At 40.6% G+C, this 18508-nt stretch overlaps 3 protein-coding genes across 4 annotated transcripts; all 3 read left to right on the top strand.

The window, feature by feature from the left end:
* The first annotated feature begins 275 nt into the window (after positions 1-275).
* LOC129107102 (alpha-1,6-mannosyl-glycoprotein 2-beta-N-acetylglucosaminyltransferase) lies at positions 276-3475 on the top strand. Its single transcript, XM_054618475.1, has 2 exons — positions 276-331; positions 426-3475. Exon 2 carries the CDS (start codon positions 547-549, stop codon positions 1804-1806), a length of 1260 nt encoding a protein of 419 aa, XP_054474450.1. The 5' UTR covers positions 276-331; positions 426-546; the 3' UTR covers positions 1807-3475.
* A 1297-nt stretch (positions 3476-4772) lies between these two features.
* brox (BRO1 domain and CAAX motif containing) lies at positions 4773-16311 on the top strand. 2 transcript variants are annotated; one of them, XM_054618323.1, is made up of 13 exons: positions 4773-4847; positions 5205-5324; positions 6140-6246; positions 7973-8069; positions 8567-8662; positions 8803-8875; positions 10459-10564; positions 10940-11029; positions 12277-12362; positions 12525-12606; positions 13188-13338; positions 13662-13821; positions 14439-16311. In XM_054618323.1, the coding sequence occupies exons 2-13, from the start codon at positions 5224-5226 to the stop codon at positions 14520-14522; spliced, it is 1233 nt and encodes a 410-aa protein (XP_054474298.1). In that variant the 5' UTR covers positions 4773-4847; positions 5205-5223; the 3' UTR covers positions 14523-16311. The 2 variants fall into 2 exon arrangements, with proteins under 2 accessions (XP_054474298.1, XP_054474299.1); XM_054618324.1 differs by having other exon boundaries at positions 4775-4847; positions 5223-5324.
* A 558-nt stretch (positions 16312-16869) lies between these two features.
* LOC129107448 (protein FAM177A1) lies at positions 16870-18499 on the top strand. The gene is made up of 5 exons (XM_054618935.1): positions 16870-17251; positions 17484-17654; positions 17734-17788; positions 17899-17993; positions 18169-18499. Exons 1-5 carry the CDS (start codon positions 17231-17233, stop codon positions 18367-18369), a joined length of 543 nt encoding a protein of 180 aa, XP_054474910.1. The 5' UTR covers positions 16870-17230; the 3' UTR covers positions 18370-18499.
* Positions 18500-18508: the final 9 nt, after the last annotated feature.

Here is an 18508-nt window from a genome sequence, read left to right on the forward strand (position 1 = left end):
GAGGAGAAAGTTGACTTCTGGTCACTAGTAGTTCTCTTGAATACACTTCCTGTAAGTCTCTTTGGATAAAAGCGTCTGCTAAATGACTGTAATGTAATGTAATGTAATGTAATGTAATGTAATGTTTAACTATTCAAATGGTGCCTGCCTGAAACGTCCGTCTCATATGACACGTCCACAGGTAGGACGGTGATTCGTGGAGCCGGAGTCCGTCTCCCTCCCGGTTGGCTGTGTTGTACACGTCAGCAGTGTGATAAGTTGTAAGATGTATCACCGTCCCGTCATCCTCTTCCTGCTGTGAGAGCCTGTTGACACATAACACCTCGTCCGGGTGAGTCGTGTTGACACATTGTTGCCTTTTAACGCCACATATCGTGTATTAATATTCACTCATTCCGTTCGCTTTGTTCTGCTTTTATCAACAGGTGGCAGAAACCAGCGGAGCAGCCGTCAAAACCCGTCTGACGTTTGGGTTTAAGCGAAACAGTGTCGCAAACAAGCTGACGATGAGATAAGGTGAATGAAAGCCATTCTCACTGCCAGAAAATGAGGCTTCGGCTGGTGAAACGGAACCTGCTGGCTCTGCTGGGTGTTTCCTTTGTGGTTGTGACTCTCCTGTTTTCTACACGTGTGTTACTAGTAAACGATAATGACACGACTGGACCCAACAACGTGGTTCTGATAAACCAGGTCGGGAATTCTGGCGACACTGCGAAGTTCTCCTTTGGTTCGGTTGCAGAGTTGACGAAGTCCGTCTACAATGCCAATTATAAGCAGTGTGTGCGAAACGCAGACAAGTTCCCAGGGGAGCCTCGACTGGTGCTGGTTGTGCAGGTCCACAACAGGCCCGAGTACCTCAGGCTGCTCATCAGGTCGCTGGAGAAAGCTGCAGAGGTCCACAGCTTCCTCCTCATCTTCAGCCACGACTACTTTTCAGAGGAAATAAACGCCATTGTGCAAGGGATAACTTTCTGCAGAGTGCAGCAGATTTATTTCCCCTTCAGCACTCAGCTGTATCCCAGTGAGTTTCCTGGGAAGGATCCACGGGACTGCCCCCGGGACATATCCAAGGACGCCGCTCTCAAAACAGGATGCCTGAACGCAGCACACCCGGACTCCTACGGACACTACAGGGAGGCCTTCATCACTCAGACGAAGCACCACTGGTGGTGGAAGCTGCACTTTGTGTGGGAGCGGGTGCAGGCGATGCAGGGCTACAGCGGCTTTGTGATCTTCCTGGAGGAGGACAACTACATCTTGCCAGACTTTTTCCATTACTATAAATCAATGCTGGAGTTCAGGAAGAACAGCTGCCCAGATTGCGACACGCTGGCGTTGGGCAACCACAACGGCCTGACTGATTTCAACACGCTGTCCAATAAGGTGTTGACCACTGGGTGGATGTCCACCAAACACAACATAGGCATGGCCATCTCCAGAGAGATGTACTACAAGCTGATGGGCTGCAACAACGAGTACTGCACCTACGACGACTACAACTGGGACTGGACCCTGCAGCACCTGTCGGGAACCTGCATATCGAAGCCCCTCAAAGTGCTGGCGGCGCAGGGCTCCAGGGTCCTCCACACGGGGGACTGCGGCCTCCACCAGAAGGAAAACTGCCGACCGGAGTGGGCCTCGCAGAAGGTGGAGGAGGGCCTCCTTGCAGCCAAGGACAGCCTCTTCCCTCCATCTCTCGTGCTCAGCGGCGCCACAGCGGCTGAGCACAAGGAGCACCAGAAGAACGGAGGGTGGGGCGACACTCGAGACCACATTCTATGCAAAAATTACGCCAAGCGTCTTTGAGCTGTGACTTTTCCCTGAGCGACGTGGGTGAAATGCTCATTGATAATCTGCAGATGTGCCATTTAATAAGTAACACTTCAGGGTTTCAGAGGCTGACGCGGCTGTGCTAATATTCGTCTTCCAAGAACTAGGACCGAAACCCACGTCCCAGAGTGCTGCATGTACACAGCTAGACTTTTACTTAGTTTTTTAAGGCTTTTTTTTTTTTTTTTTTTTTTTTGAATCACCAAAGCTGCAAGGTTGCCAAAGACTCCCTCGATATTTGTGTTGTGCTAATAATGCAAGCTCGGTCACGCTGTTTCATGTCACCAGGTCTGTTGATCTCTGGGTGTCTTACGAGCCAAAACATTAGAGTAGATTTATTGCACAGTGCTGGGAAATAAAGTAAACTATATCAGAATGTACACACACACACACACACACATATATTCAATTTGTATTTGCAAATGAATTCATTGACTGGGAACATTGCACAGGATGTTGTTTATTACAAGAAGATCAATGTGTTTGTGTGAATGACTTGCATAGATTTTATGAACAATAATCCATTTTACGTGTACTTTTTAAGGTACGATTTTAAGTGCAACAACAAAAGGGCACATGTACACAGTGTACTGTACAGACTTAAGAGTTTTACACGTGTATGACAATCTTGACAACCGTCTCTTTGAAGATGACCGTTGATTTTTATCAATCCCTGCACATGATGGGATTTGTGTTACTGAATGTAACCTTCACTGTAACCAGGGGTCTTTCTTTTTGAGTTGAGGTCAGCTTCACTTACTTAATCAGTCTGCTGCTCCCCTCCTGTATTGACCCCTGGTTTACAACAAGAGATCTGGCTTGATATTGATTTTTTTTTTTTCTTTTGATTGTGGCTTTATATTTGCTTTCTGATAAGTGAAAAGTGGCCCTTTGGAGTCTAGTTCGAGGTCTTTCTTTCCGCAAACATCCGGGGTCGTCTGTGATTCTGCATTTCTGAATTTGCACCTTTGTTAGAGTTTTATTTTTGGATATAAACATCCAAATGACTGCAGAATTAATTGGATTTGGATTTTATAAAAAGCTGTTGCTGTTTTTTTTTTTTTTTTTTTGTATTCATTCAATAGTTGGTGAAACTGAAAAATGAACAACTTAAGCTGAAGTTTCCTCTTTACAGTGTGAAACTGAGAACATTAACACACATGCATATTGATTCCATTATTGCCTTAAATCTGACCAAAAGTGCCTTTTTACCTCGTGCCTCAACTTGGTTTTTTATATATATAAAAAAAGAAATGTGAATGGTAATTTCACAGAAATCTTCATGTACAATTAGGATAAATAATTGCATCACCTGGAAAGATGAGGTCAGATTAGTGGTTTAATCTGATATTAGTGCCTTATGGAGATTCCTGGTAAAGAAATATGAAGTGAATGTGACAATGAGCACAATCATTTCTTAAATAACATGTCAAAGATGGCCCAATACATCAAAACATATTTTGTACAGATGACCTTCTCCGATGGTGTATGTATGTGGGATTTATGGTTCTGTAGTTGGTTGAGAACAAGACCAACTTTATTTTCTAGCATGTTTCCTGTTCTTTCTGATAATCACTTGAAATAGCTGTTCATTGTTCACCTAATGTTTGCCAAATGGGGAAAAAAATAAAAGGCTGAATTTTCATCGTTTGTCTCATGTATTATTTTTGAAAATAATGTTGGAGATAGTTACTTAAATGAAACTTTAAATTCCTATGGAGGTTTCCTGAAAACTACAAAAAGAACAACTCTGATTTTATTCAAATTGAGACCGTGTTGGAAGTGGTACACTCAGTGAATTACATTAACCATTTTGAGGTTTTAGGTAATTACATAGGAGGTTAACTGATAATACAACAATGTAAAAATATGTCTACAGACAAGCATACAATTTGGATCTCTGTCAGTTTCTTTAGTCATCCCTAATTTTAACAGTTAAGTAAAATATTCTGTGCAAGAGGAGATTACCGGACCCGTCAAATACAGCATCAGCGAGATGCTTGTTTAAGAAAGGAGATGCACTTATGACTTCTGGTGACTAGTAGTTCTCTTGAATACCTATGTTGAATAGGACGTCAGGACAGCAGAGTCGCTGCCCATCTTTAGGCGCAGGCTGAAAACTCACCTCTTCAAGAAGTACTACCCTGAGCCTTCCTCGTAGCACTTATTGCACTCGTATTAGTTGCTGCACTTACTGTATTCGTATCAGTTCGCTGCACTTATTGAATTTGTATTTGTTTACTGCACTTATCCTATTCGTAGTAGTTTGTAGCACTTACTATATTCGGATTAGTCTGTTGCAATTATTGTTTTCGTAGTAATTTGCCTCTGCACTATACTTTTGCTCTGGTTTATGCTTTAAGATGCTTGTTTAAGAAAGGAGATGCACTTATGACTTCTGGTGACTAGTAGTTCTCTTGAATACACTTCCTGTAAGTCTCTTTGGATAAAAGCGTCTGCTAAATGACTGTAATGTAATCTGGGTTGTTTTATTATTCACAATTATGGGTTAAATGGGAGTTTATTTGCCCCAAAATTGTTAAAACACTCCATTATGAATGTTTTAGTCTATAAAAACAAGCTTATTTGAGAAAAAAAAGGGCTGTTTTTGGACTGGAATTTATTTAATTGGAGGAGAAAGTTGACTTCTGGTCACTAGTAGTTCTCTTGAATACACTTCCTGTAAGTCTCTTTGGATAAAAGCGTCTGCTAAATGACTGTAATGTAATGTAATGTAATGTAATCTAGTATTAAAAACAATGCTAATTCCAGTCAGAATGTCAGTGAGTGATGTGACGGCTGTTACAGGTAGTCATAATGGCATTTGTAAGGTCTTTTGATCGACTCAAACAAACAAAAGAGAAGCTGATCGAGATCTGTGGTGTCTTCCGGAAACACGTCATGTGACTGAACCGAGAGCGTTCATTGGTCAGCTTCTATTCCGTGTTTACTTCCGGAAGTGAGTTGTTGTCAGTGTCAGACTATTAAACCTCACATCTACAGCTCCGGACCGAGAGGTAACCAGCAAAAACGTGCACTTTATTCAAATCAATCCAGTTATCTTTGATGGTGTAGTAATAACAAGCCAGTTGTCACATCCGTTCATTTCATCATGTTTACGTTTCCACAGTGATGTAGCCGCTGTTAGCCGTTAGCTGTCGGAGCTGACGTAATAGACTTTTGTTTACAACAGGAAGACAAATGATTGTTAAAAACACAATTTGTAGCAACCAGCAGTAACGCCAGAGGCTTAGGGTCATGTGTAAGATGACACATGCTGTCTGCTTAACACACACCTGACTTAATATCTACTCTAAGGGAGGCCATCCGCAGTGTGTGTTACTACCATAAGTGTTTCTCTTTACCTCCTTAAGGTGTGTCCTCGTCCACAGGATGGCACATTGGTTTCACAGAAACCCACTGAAGGCAACAGCGGCCGTGTCCTTTAACTACTATGGAGTGGCAGGGAGCCCCGCTGCCAATAAGATATGCAAGTATGTCTTATCTCCATTTTAAGAGTTCCAGAACAGTGTTATCAAATTTGGACTGTGACTGTGACCATGGTCAGCGTACAGAAAGACTCAAAGTATAATCAGTGTCACCTTACCCTCTCTAACATTACATTACATTACAGTCCTCCCTGTTTATCCAGAAACAGCTCTAATTAAAGATGTTCTGTTCCTTCTAACATCTGGATGAACATATATGGTTACAGACACAAGCTGCTCTTCATGTGTCTTCTTCTCTGTCTGTGTTTCTGGAGGCTCCATTCATAGTCTACGGAGCAGCTCCACACTTTCTACTTCATAAGATCACAAATGTTGAGAGAGTCGTTCATGTCTACTAATATTTTTGGACCGTCTTAGACCATCGGAATAACATTTATTAATTTAGCAGACGCTTTTCTCCAAAGCGACTTACAGTCAGTAGTATATTACATATCATTCACCCATTCACACACTGATGACAGGCTACCATCAAGGTGCCACCATCAGACTCTAACTAACATTCACACACCGATGGCAAGCCTTCGGGAGCAACTTGGGGTTAAGTGTCTTGCCCAAGGACACATCGACTGCCGAAGCCGGGTATCGAACCACCGATCCTCTGATTGGAGAACTACCTTGCTCTCCACTACGCCACAGCCGCCCCTAACGATGATGTAATGTCCTATTGCATTCTACTGTTACTGCCATTTGATCACAGTCACAGTTTGCCTTACAAGATGTCACCTTCTCGTTGGATTGAATTACTCGTAATGATCAGCACATTTTTAGAGCATCAAATGCTACTTGTTTGACACATTCAGTGACCTGAGGACAAACCGGGCGAGACTGCTGGAGATGTTCACCGATGTCACCTGCAACCCTGAGATCATGAAAAATGCCACAGATGCATACTTCTCCCTCCTGCAAGGTGTGTTTACACTCTCAAACAAATGTGGGATTGTATCTATTCTTCTTTCTATCCTGCTTGGGTGTTAACAGCCTAAAATGCAATGTTGCCTGTCAAAACAAACGCTTGCTCTTAAGTCAAACATTGTTTGAGTCAACAGAACTTTATTTTAATTCTGATGTTTCTCAAAATACCAGATGGGACAAAAACAAAAAAGTGTTTTAAATGACATGCAATACATCTGTAATAATAAAAACAATAATAATAATAATAGTCATTATAATAACCTTATTTATATAGCACCTTAAAAAAGAAAAAGTAGCAAAAGCAAGGCAATAAAACAACAGAAAGCTTAACCCTGAGGCCCAACAAACCAAGACAAACTAAGAGTTAAATCCTGATAAAACAGTACAATAGATGAAAGAAAAACAATCAATACGATACAAATAAACTAAGAAATGAAGAACCCCAATAATGTAGTAAAATAAAATAATATCATCATTAAAATAGAGCAGTAAAGTGACGACATCACATGAAAGCCAGTCTGTAAAATTGGTTTTAAGAAGTGATTTAAATGAGATCACTGATTCTGCTAGCCTTATCTCCTCAGGCAGGTCGTTTCAAAGCTGAGGGGTCCTGATGGCAAAAAGCACAGTCACCTTTAGTTCTGAGCCTCGACTTTGGAACAGCCAGAAGGGCCCCACCTGAGGATCTCAGGCTGCAAGCTGGCTCATAAGGGGTCAACGTTTCTTCCATATGTATTTGGGCCAGACCTAGAAATGCTTTAAAAGTGATCACTCAAATCTTAAAATCAATTCTGAAACAAACAAGGAGCCAATGAAGAGAAGCCAGGATTGGGGTGATGTGATGTTAATTGAATGGTGCAGCCATACAAGCACGGAGTATCAGTGTGAACATCACATTGCTTCAATAAAGAGTCAGAACAAGCGGATAGAGAATATGCTGCAAGTATGCTAATACTTTGCACAGTAAATGATCAAGGTCTTGGCACATCATTGCCTTTTAAATATTGTGATAGTTAAGTATTAAAAATGATTATTCTATTATTGCATTAGTTGTTATAACCTCCGCCAGAGGATCTTGTGATCGGTTGTGTGGGTGCGTGTGTCCTTGAGTGAGTGCACCTCTTTGTCTGTCCACGGCTAATTTCGCATTCTGCTGCAAACTGCATAATATTTTAGGTGGCTCGTTACGGCTAGATGCTCAAGGACCTATCGTGGTTGTGCTGACTAACACTTTGTAACAAAACCTTTTGTTGCCTATTTTATACCGCCATCGACTGTTATATGTAGAAAACTATATGCTACCATGCGTCCACAGTGGGGGAAAACAGTTTGCGGTGTGTTTGGATGACAGCCAACAGTAACTTTCTGTCATTCAGCTGCTGCTAAGCTAGCAGACAGCACAGTGAGTTTAATTCTATTTTTCGCAAGATTTTATGAATTTTCTTGTATAAATTTTCTTGTACGACAACTTGGAGCCTATTGCTTGTATACATCGTCTCTTGTTCTTGACTTTGAAGTGTGTTATACAAAGCCTTAAAGCCCGTTAGTGTCTAGACGGGGTTAGTTACCCAGTTGTGGGTTGGAGTCATACAGTCACACAATACAGCAGTTATTGCTGCAGACACACCTGGCGGAGACCTTTTTTTGCATTTTTTCTTTCATTTTGCTTTACACCTAAACAACTGCTTCTCTTTTTCAAATACTGGCTTATGATACAATAGGCTTTATCACATCCTTGGATGGAACTACTCAGGAGAACAAGATGAGGTTCATCCAGAACTTCAAGTGGACTGACACCTTACAAGGAAACACACCAAGGTAAAAAACAGACAGAATACTTCTAGTCTCATTGTAAACATTTCATGTAGTGTTCACGGATGCACAGAGTTGTTAAGTGGATGAATTCAACTTTTAAGAAGGGGCAAAGTAAACACTTTAAAGTGCTTTCCAGTAGGCCTTAACCACCTCTTAGAAATATTATTCATTCATATTTGAATTACACAGTGCTGCAATTATTAAGGAATCCTGAATGAGGAATTCTGGGCTGAACCGATAAGTAAAAACATGAAAAAACTTTCAAAAACAGTCTTACTGCAAATGTCCCTGCTGCGGGACTAATAAAGGATTATCTTGTCTTATCTTACTCATGACTTGAGTCTCAATGGTTCTTATCTTGTGTGACGGTCCACGCAGCCATGAAGACTACACATTACCCAGCTCTGGTCAAGCTGATAACATTTTTAGCAATGTTGACTTGGGTGCATGTGCCTGCACCAGCCCGTATAATCAACCGTCTCTCTGTGCTCTCCTCCCAGTGCCCAGCAGGATGCGGTCTTTGAACTGGTCTCCATGTCCTTCAACGTAGCCCTCTGGTACACCAAGTTTGCCTCGAGACTAGCAGGGAAAGAAAAGTATGTGCTTTTTTTTTTTGTATTGTTGCACTCATTTATGTTAAATCAGTCATATATTGATTAGTCCAAATAAAAAAAATTATACATTGCTTTGTTACTATGCTGAATATTTGCTACTGTCATGTTTTCCTGTTCTACAGCGTGACAGAGGCTGAAGCGAAAGATGTTCACCGGAGCCTGAAAGTGGCTGCTGGTATATTTAAAACCCTCAAGGTGAGGTACATCCACAGAAAAGTCAAGTCTTCCTAAAGCCCTTTTTTCTACTGGACACAAAACCCATTAACATTCACTTACATCTGGCTATTGTCTTTAGTGGGAAAGGTCACAATCGCCATTCATTCACAGGATAAATGACTCTGCAGTAGTCACAGGTATTAATCGGTTTCAGCTCTGAGGGCAGTGATGGAAACATTACATCCCGATGCAATGCTATGTGACACGTTGAAGTGAATATATCAATAAAATAAGAAAGGATTTGGAAAATTATTGTAATTTATTGATGTACAAAACATGCAATTAATATTCTCTTCTAAAAGCCACCAGATTCCAGTTAAACAACAGAGACTTGTCTAACTGGACACTGAAACACTCTGCAGAATCAAAATATAACTCATCAAAACCATCTTTTTTAGTTCTTACACTGTTCCAACAATCGCCAACTCTTGTTTGGTAGAAATAATCCTTTAATCACAGAGTTAGATGTGAAAAAGAGACGCCCGTTATTGTGCTCCTCAAAGCTAACAGAGACCATTGACAGAAACAGTCATTTTACCTCGCCGATCGTTGTAAAACACATACCAACTAGACAGAAACAAAGTTAGGATAATCAAACCTGTCTTGGTTGGTTTTTCCACTGTTCCAACAATCACCAGCTCTGGTTTGAGAGTAAATAAAACAGATATAAAAAATAAGTATCCAACGTAACATTTACTGTTTACTAACCCTGTTTTCGTGCTACTCTATTGACAATTTATACCCCCATTACTGGCTATTTTTAGCGTGTTTGCCTTTGATTGGCAGAAAAAGGTTATTATTATAATTAGCTATCATGGAGCTGTGGGTCCTGGATGTTTTGGTACTGTGATTGCAATTTACCCCCAATTTAGGGAGATTTAGTTGTTATACAGTACCAGTCAAAAGTTTGGACACACCTTCTCATTCAATGGTTTTTCTTTATTTTTATTTTTATTTTTTTCTACATTGTAGATTAATATTGAAGACATCTAAACTATGAAGGAACTCATATGGAATTATGTGGTAAACAAAGAAATGCTCAACAAACCAGAATATGTTTTATATTTTAGATTCTTCAAAGTAGTTGAATGAGAAGGTGTGTCCAAACTTTTGACTGGTACTGTACATAACAGCTAAATTCACCGTTCATTCATTTTTTTGTCACGAACTAGGCCTCTGTATTAATATTGTTTACTTTGATAACTTTTTGTTAATGCAGAGATAAGGAAAACACTTTTCCAGAGATTTCCTCTCAGTTTACACTGAATAAAGAACATCTTTTTTATTCCCCTCTTGTCCCCAACATGCCATTTTGCAAACAACTAACTGGTCTAAATCAAACTGTGAGGTGTGCCTCCCCAGTGGGGGGGTGCAGCATGTGAGGTTTTTGCCTCAAACAACGTCAACTCTTGTTCCTTTACTTCGGCTGAAGCACACAAGCCTCGGGTCACATTGATACAGTCTCTCACTACACAATGCAAAAGCAAAAACAATGCATATATAAAAGAAGAATACATTCATAACTCAAAAACTGACACACATTTTCTGACCTGTTCCATCAGGAGGTCCACATCCCTCGTCTCATCACCCCAGCCGAAAAGGGCAGAGACCTGGAGCCCCGGGCGATCGATGCATACATCATCCAGTGCCAAGCGGAGGCACAGGAAGGTAACCAGCAGATCTAAAGTCAAGACAGAATGGCCCCTTAAGGAGCAATACATCTGATCTTAAACACTGTATCATATACTGAAATAATACAATCAGAATATTAATAGTTGTACAAGGTAAGGATTTTCTAAGACAAAATAATTCTTGAGGTAATCTTGTGTTATAAAAGAACTATAACCTATAACCAATGTCTTCTTTGAGTTTGTATAAAAATATATATGGAGATATGACAAAAAAGAGGATTACAGATCTGGAATCAGTACTTAAAGAGTGATCTTCCCAATGACAGTAGAAACTCATGGGAATGAGTAGTATCACATCTAGATTGATTCTTAATCATTGTGGTTCTTTACCATCTCTTTCTCTTTCTTACAGTGACGATTGCCAGAGCGATTGAACTGAAGCACAACGCCACACTCATCGCAGCGTTGGCTTTTGAGACGGCAAACTTCTATCAAAAAGCTGGTCGGTATTTTAGGCACTTGTGATTTTGGAAATGTCAGTTAAAAGTATTACAGCGCTCATTCAATTTATACGTTTCTTACTTTACTACATGTTAGTTTTGTGTAAAACACTGCGTAATAGCCAGAGCTGTTATTTTTACCTTGTTGACATGGTTCACACTGTGCAGCACGGAACAGTATTATGCACAAGTAAGGGGGCCGTTCACGTGTCACATGTCACATGTCAAATGATGTGTGGAAAACGTCAGCCGTGCCGCCATTCATCTTTTTATCCAAGGTGCTTGGGCGGGTTGCGCTATCGTCATCCATGCCGTTACTAAGCAACCAAATCCTGCCCGTTGCGATGGCGCTGATGTTGCGGTAATTTAGCAGGAAGCCTCGCTGACTGTCCAGCACTGTAAATCCTCTCACATAAGCTTTGCCGCTCGATTTGTCTGGATGACCTTTTAACAGAATGTTGTTACGTCTTTGGACTGAACCTGTGAAGCAGGTACAATTGTCCTTGTTACCTGCAACTTCAGTTTCTGAAAAGTTAAGCTATTGTGTCTTAAACTTTCATTCTCTCTACTGGCCAACAGAGGCCACTCCTCTATTAACAAAAATAAGTCAGATTGTATAGAAGTTTATGAGACAATGACCCTACTTCTCTCTTGATTTATTACCTCAGTAAACATTGTAAACATGAGTTTAGGCTAGCCTCGCTAGTCTATGGCCACAGATGGTAAAGATCTATGTAGCTCTGCACTAAAATGAGTAACTTCTCTAATTATTTTACAATTTTTATCTTGGAGGTAGCCTTGAAAAAAAAGGGGGGGTAACATGTGCGCCGCGTCAGTGTCGAGTTTTGCTTACAATGGATCTGAGGGCGCAAAAACCAGCCCCTACTTTACAACTGTGTGTAATGCAACACGGGCATGGAGAGCAGTGAGAGCATGATCAGCTGTGACGTTATCATAACGCAGAATATAATAAATCTGGATTCAAGGCTCACTCACCTGGGACCCAGGAAAAAAATGAATAGTTTTTTACATGTGACCTTTGTTTCTGCTAGTCAGGCAAGAGATTTGCTTTAAACTACTTAGGGTTTAAAAAAAAAAAGCTTGGTGGCCCCGTACTCGGCCTGCACACCCCATGTGGTGGTGTACATGAAATGGTAATAACATGAAATGCATATCAGTCACAGATACAGTGCTAAAGCCATAATCATTCTACAACAGGGTTAATAAAAGTCAGTATCTCTGTCCACAGACCACACGTTGAACACCTTGGAGCCAGACTGCAGTAGCAAATGGAGGAAGTACTTTCAGCTGAAGCAGCACTTTTACATGGCTTATGTAAGTTCATGCATATCCTAATTTAGTTTTCCTTTTGTTCATGTAAAGGACCCTTACTAAGCAAACGTGCCTTGGATGAAACCTACTCTTCTTCACAAAGACAGAATAAAAATGACAAATCAGACTCCCAGTCATACTTACTACTATTAACTGTGTCTACAGGCGTACTGCTATCATGGACAGACGCTGCTGGCGAGTGACAAGTGCGGTGAGGCTATACGATCTCTCCAGGAGGCGGAAAAGTGTATGTATATCTGTATCTTGGATTTATTTATTTAATTTAAATCTATTGTTGCACCTAAAATTTTTAATTTTAACCACATATGAATGTATTTGTACATGTGTTTACAGTATCCGTTTATGTGTTAAATCAGCGTGAAGCACAGGTTTATGTTTTTCATTCATTTGTAAATTGTTGTGCATTTATTCATGGAAAGAAAATCATTTTTCTTTGGCATTATTTTTCTGCACTCATTGTGTCTGCACAATGCCAGAATAGGTTCATGTAACATACATACAGTACATTATCTACAGTATGTAATCATGAATGCACGTATTGTTTAGGTCAATTTCTCTTGGTTAAGTAAGTTATGCAAAATAGAGTTAGAGTTGAAAGTACGCAGTAATGCTACTGTTAGTACTTAGAGAGTATATTTTAAGCTCATTTGAGTTCAGTCACATGTAGTTGAAGCATAATGAATTATTTGCATATCGGTCGTTACACAGGTGTTTCCTGTGTGTTTGTTTCCTGTCCCACTTTAATCCTCCTTGCTGTACTGTCTCGGTTGTTCCCTTTTGTATTTACATGAAGACGTCTCTGTTTAGGTTACTCCCATGCCGAGGCGCTGTGTAAAGAGTATCGTCAGACCAAAGGGCCCGGCACCACGGCCAAACCCTCGGAGCAGCTGTTCTTCCTCAAACTGGGCGGTCTCATTAAGATCACACTGGAGAAGTGCCAGAGAGAAAATGGCTTCATGTGAGTGCACGGATGCACGTGGACATATTTAGTGTATACGTTGTTGTTCTTAAGTGGAAACCTCTACAAACGGTCATGTTTTAGTGGAAGCGTTTGAGGGCAGAATTTAATAATGGTGCACATGGCATTTCATATGAAAGTCAACAGTCTTTAGTTGCATAAACATATTGTATCCCTTCCAGCTGTTACATGTTTGGTGGCTCAACAGGTCTATCTGCAACACTAAAGCCTCTGTGATATTGCTCTAAGCGGCAGAGACCGACAATATCAAAACTACAAAAATGTCAGGTGTTTATTTGTAACTTTGCCACACATTTCCTCAGATACTTCCACAAGGTCCCAGTCGAGGCGCCCCAGCTGGAGTTGAAGGCGAGTTACGGCCTGGCCGAGCCAATCCCCTTCGAGCTGCCGCCCCTTAGTGAGCAGTGCACTCCTGAAGTCTATGCCACCTTTGACCTGACCAAGGGAGCCAAAAATGACAAGGTACTGCCGCTCACCGCAAAGTTTATCCTAACATAGGCCGGATGACAGCAAGCACAAACACATGATGAAGTCTTTGTTCTGAAGAAAACCGTATTAATAGTTACCTCTTCCCAGTTGTAAACCTGGGAGGAGTGTGCGTCTGTCTGTCCATGGCTCATCTTGCACACTACTGGACCCGTCAGCCTAATATCTACTAGGAATTGTTCATGTCCAGATTTGCTTGATTCCGGTCTTCATATCTTTTGTTGTCTCTCTCTCTGTCCCCCTCATTTCTACACTCTCCTCTTGCAAATCGAGAGCAGCACATTCTGCTCTGCCTGGGTTAAGAAATGTAGTTAAATAAAAGTTATTCAGTGGCTTTTCATTGGGCATCAACCTCAAGTTTACGTGTTTATTGTCGGGAAAATAGATTGATGCGTAAAGCACTTCGGGAGGGGGTTACGCCTGGGAGACGCACCATAGACGCAATAGACATCTGCATGGATCAAAATTAAATCAAATCTGTTGCGTATAAAAAAAGAGTTGCTCGCGGTCTAGACATTCAATGCACTTCTCTGGTTTACGTTAAATGGTCCAGGCTGAGTTCCTTCACATTTGTGTTATTTGTTGCTTTTCAGGCCAAACCCAAGGAGGAGGAGGTGAAACCAGTGAAGGAGCCAGATCTGAAGCCTCAGAAGGACACAGGATGTGTCCTCTCCTAAACCATCCACTTACAGCCCCCTCATGCTTTAGTACCATCTATTGTAATGATGGCATCCATACTTCTTGTACATATATTCTTTTTCATCCGTGATGTTTTACGTTTCTGCTGAAACGTGCGTAGTGCATTCAGGTCTGACAGCCGTTAGCGGCTCACAGCTGCTCATTCAGTCAACCTTAAACATTTTTGAAAAGATGGGAAGTAATTACATGTCAGCTAAAATGATAACTTCTAAAGACGGTCTTTACGTGACGGAATTTAAAGTACATCAATTCTAAATAAGCCTCATTGGTGAAGCAGTCTTATAATGGTGCCTTTGGCTGCAATGTTAACCTCCTCACTGCGGCCTCTTACAGAAGAAGTGTCTGCTTTTAACCGTTTTTGGCACCGGAGCGATCTGGCCTGATTTTAGATGACTCAGATAATAGAAATAAAACACGCTGGATCTAAACAAAAAAATGCAGCAGCAGCATCAGAAAATAATGTATCCCCTCTACATAGAATACATGATGCAACCCTCCAGAATTAACAACTGCAGGAAACTTGAATTCCCACAGTCGGCCTCTACGATCTGCCTGCATTTCAAGCTGAGATTAAAACACACTCATGATAATCAACAGGGTTTAAATGTAAATCAGTAATGGACAAACAAAAAACCAACAAAACCGCATGCGTCATCGTTGGCCGTTTTGTTTGTTTTAGATGTTGCAGTTTACAATCAGTACTTTATTTAGTCACATGTACTGTAGTTCTTTTTGCACACAACATAGCTGATTTTTTTGTTGTTGTTTTTTTACTTCTACTATTCATATAGGAAAACTTTTATTACTGGGATCATTCTTCAACATGTGTAGGGATTCTGTGTAGTTCATAATTTATTTCTATTGTTCTGTAATATTTTAGTTTGAAACACTTACATCAGCATATACAATTCTGTGTGGCTCATGTTTTCAGTGTGGTTGATTTTCATTTTTCCTGTTTCAGTGGATGTACCAGACCACCCACTGATACATTTATGGTCAAACTGCTTAAAGTGTTGAGTTGCTGAGAGAGTGCTTCTGTCAACAGTTGACACAATGTATGTAGTATGTACTGTACATTTATGGAGTGTTTTCCCCTTCCTTATAGATAGAGATCGGGGCATGAGCAGTATCAAATCACACAAACATTCATGTCTAAAGTTATCTTATGTGCTGCTGCCTCACAGAACATTCTCCCACAGTTAAAGCGTAACTATGGTTTTCTGAAAACTTTGTAAAAACTGTAATATACTGCTCTCCTGAACTCATTTGTGCCCCTACATGTATATTAGCTCCCCTGAGCTTGACTCTAACGGCAGTGAAAATCCGAGTCAAAATCAAGTGCTGTCTCACTAAATTTAGTTTTAGCACATTGTAACACCTTTGCACTTTATATTCAGCTGTGCAGGAAGTTCAGTGTGGATCAGATGGAAATATAACGGCTAAGGCATAAAACCATTGTTCAATATACCTGAAACGGCAGATTTTAAATAAGTAGAAATAAACCAACACTAATCCTTTGTTCTGTTCAAGGCAAACTGTTTATTAAAAGGGTGTGTCAGATCACCATTACAGTGTACACCCTCCTGTAGCTCATTATTCCTCCTCCGACGGTGTCCGTCATGTAAAATGTATTTCTAAAGGTATTAAATCATCCATAGAAGATAATTCTTCCACATCTTGTGCTCATGTATGTCACCATGATTTAAGCATCATCCCTTTTTGTTGCACAAGGATTTAACAAAGAACAAAACCTACAACAATAATAAATGCTGGTTGTGTATTTCTTAAACTGCTGTATTGTCAAACTGGGATTAATATTACACCAAAGGGGAATAGTGTTCTGTGAATATACTAACAATATCTCATTCATATATTAATAGCATACTATCCTAATAACACTTTTTATTTAATAAAAATATAATATTGATTTACACTAATTATTCCAATTATTATACAGATGCGTCTGGGAGATGTCCGTGTTTTGTCTTACAACTTAAACCCCTTCACTGTGTTTTCAGTAAGTGAAGTCAAAATTGGGGCTATTTTCACTCTTATTTGCTGCTAATTCAAACAGCTGTCTAATAATAATAAATATATGGCTCTCCGGATGAGCACCCCAACCCCAAGATCTTTCTAGAGCTTCTCATCAACACCCACAATTTATTTTTAAATTTTCATCCTTGAGCTGGTTTGGCTCCGCTTTGCTGCTATCTGTCGCAGAATTTAAATACATTTTACATTTAAATTCGTTCGGCAGGACACATCCAAAAATAGAGGTTTCCTGGATTTGAATATTTTTACCGGCAGGTATACATCATGTAGAAATGAGTGACGTTGATGTTTTATCTGACATTCCGGCCAGCTGAAGGGACAAATAGAAGTGGTTTAAATGGCTAAAATTGAGAATAAACTCGCAATCAACACAGTGGAACAAGCCCAGCCTCCTCAAACCAAAGAATGAAACTGATTGCCTCACACTGACGGCTCTCTAAATACTTGCCCGTGATAAGGTGTGTGCTGCTGTATTTAGGTGTCTCAGGTATCAAGTGTGATTCTGTATCCTGTAGTTGTTTTTTTCCACAAAGCAGAGTCGGCGTGGACGGACACACAGCACAGCTGTGACACCAGAAAAAACATTGACGGTGTGTTGCATTTGGAGCGACAAAAAAAGAGAGACCTATGAAGAATGAACAACAGTCACCAGGAAGTAAGTGTTGTAATAATGAGGCAAGACAAACAGACATGTCAGCTTAGGCTGTGCTCAGTAACAGCAAAGGTTAACTTTTAACAGCTTGTGTGTGACTTGTGGTAAATCTTTTGTCTGGTAGCCTGTTAAAAAAAGCCTATAAAATGACAAAATGATGAACACAGCATAATGTGACACAGACGACGTGTTAATACAAACAAAAGCGTCTTTAAAGACATGTTTGATCTGTCAGTCGTCACCAGACATACAGGAGAACCAGTTTGGGAGTCCTGCCCTGTCCAAACAGAGGAGGATCATCCACTTCTCCAGCGGTGAAACTCTGGAGCAGGAAGACAGTGAGGAGGAGGAGGAGGAAGAGGAGCAGTCATCAAACAGGCCTCCATTCAGGGAACCTGCAGAGAGGGTTGGACACATTAAAGAAAATGTTAAATCTAATATGAATACATGTCATCTGTTTTATTTTTCTGTCACTTCTTTCTCAGACTAGGTTGTCATTCAAGAATGTGGCCATTCTAGTTGGGAGGCTTTCACTACTGAGTACGCAACATGATCATTAAATACATTTCAAGAGCACTAAATCAACAATAAGCCCAAATTCTTGCTATGGATAAAGTCTAACCTAATATGCCATCGTCATCAAAATATAGCTTGTGATTTCCTTGGAGAGAGACTATCTGGCGCACTAGGACTGAATGCGGCCAAATACCAGTATGCCATAGACCAACATCAACGCGACCACAAGGTAATGTAAAATTCCAGAGCGAGAAACAAGCATACTGTTACAAGACACTTCTTGTACAGTTGTAGTGTGACAGGAAATGGGATGAAATTACCCAGTCTCTCAATAACACACTGACAGCCCTTTGGGTGGTTATTTCCTTGTATCTCATTTTGCATTTCCTGTGTCTCACGCATAGACAACAAGAAGCCAGGCCGAGGACAACCTCGTGGAAGGACGGGCAGAGACGATACATCTCCCCTCTGGAGGGGGTCGGGGTCAGTACGGAGCTACAGGAGAAGCAGGCCGCCCTGCTGACCCCCAGGCCAGCTGTGAAGAGAAACACATGGACAGAAGTGAAGGACGTCACAACAGAGCCTATCAAGCAGATGAGGATTAATTGAAATAAAACTGAAAAAGAGGAAAAGCAAAGAAATGAGTTTTTTATGTGAAAGTTCTTGTTTAAAGTGCACTGAGTAACAAATAATGCAATCAGGCTTGCTTAAATGATACATATATGACATAATTTTTCATGGCTA

The sequence above is a fragment of the Anoplopoma fimbria genome, chromosome 18 (genome assembly GCF_027596085.1).
Source record: "Anoplopoma fimbria isolate UVic2021 breed Golden Eagle Sablefish chromosome 18, Afim_UVic_2022, whole genome shotgun sequence".
NCBI lineage: Eukaryota > Metazoa > Chordata > Actinopteri > Perciformes > Anoplopomatidae > Anoplopoma > Anoplopoma fimbria.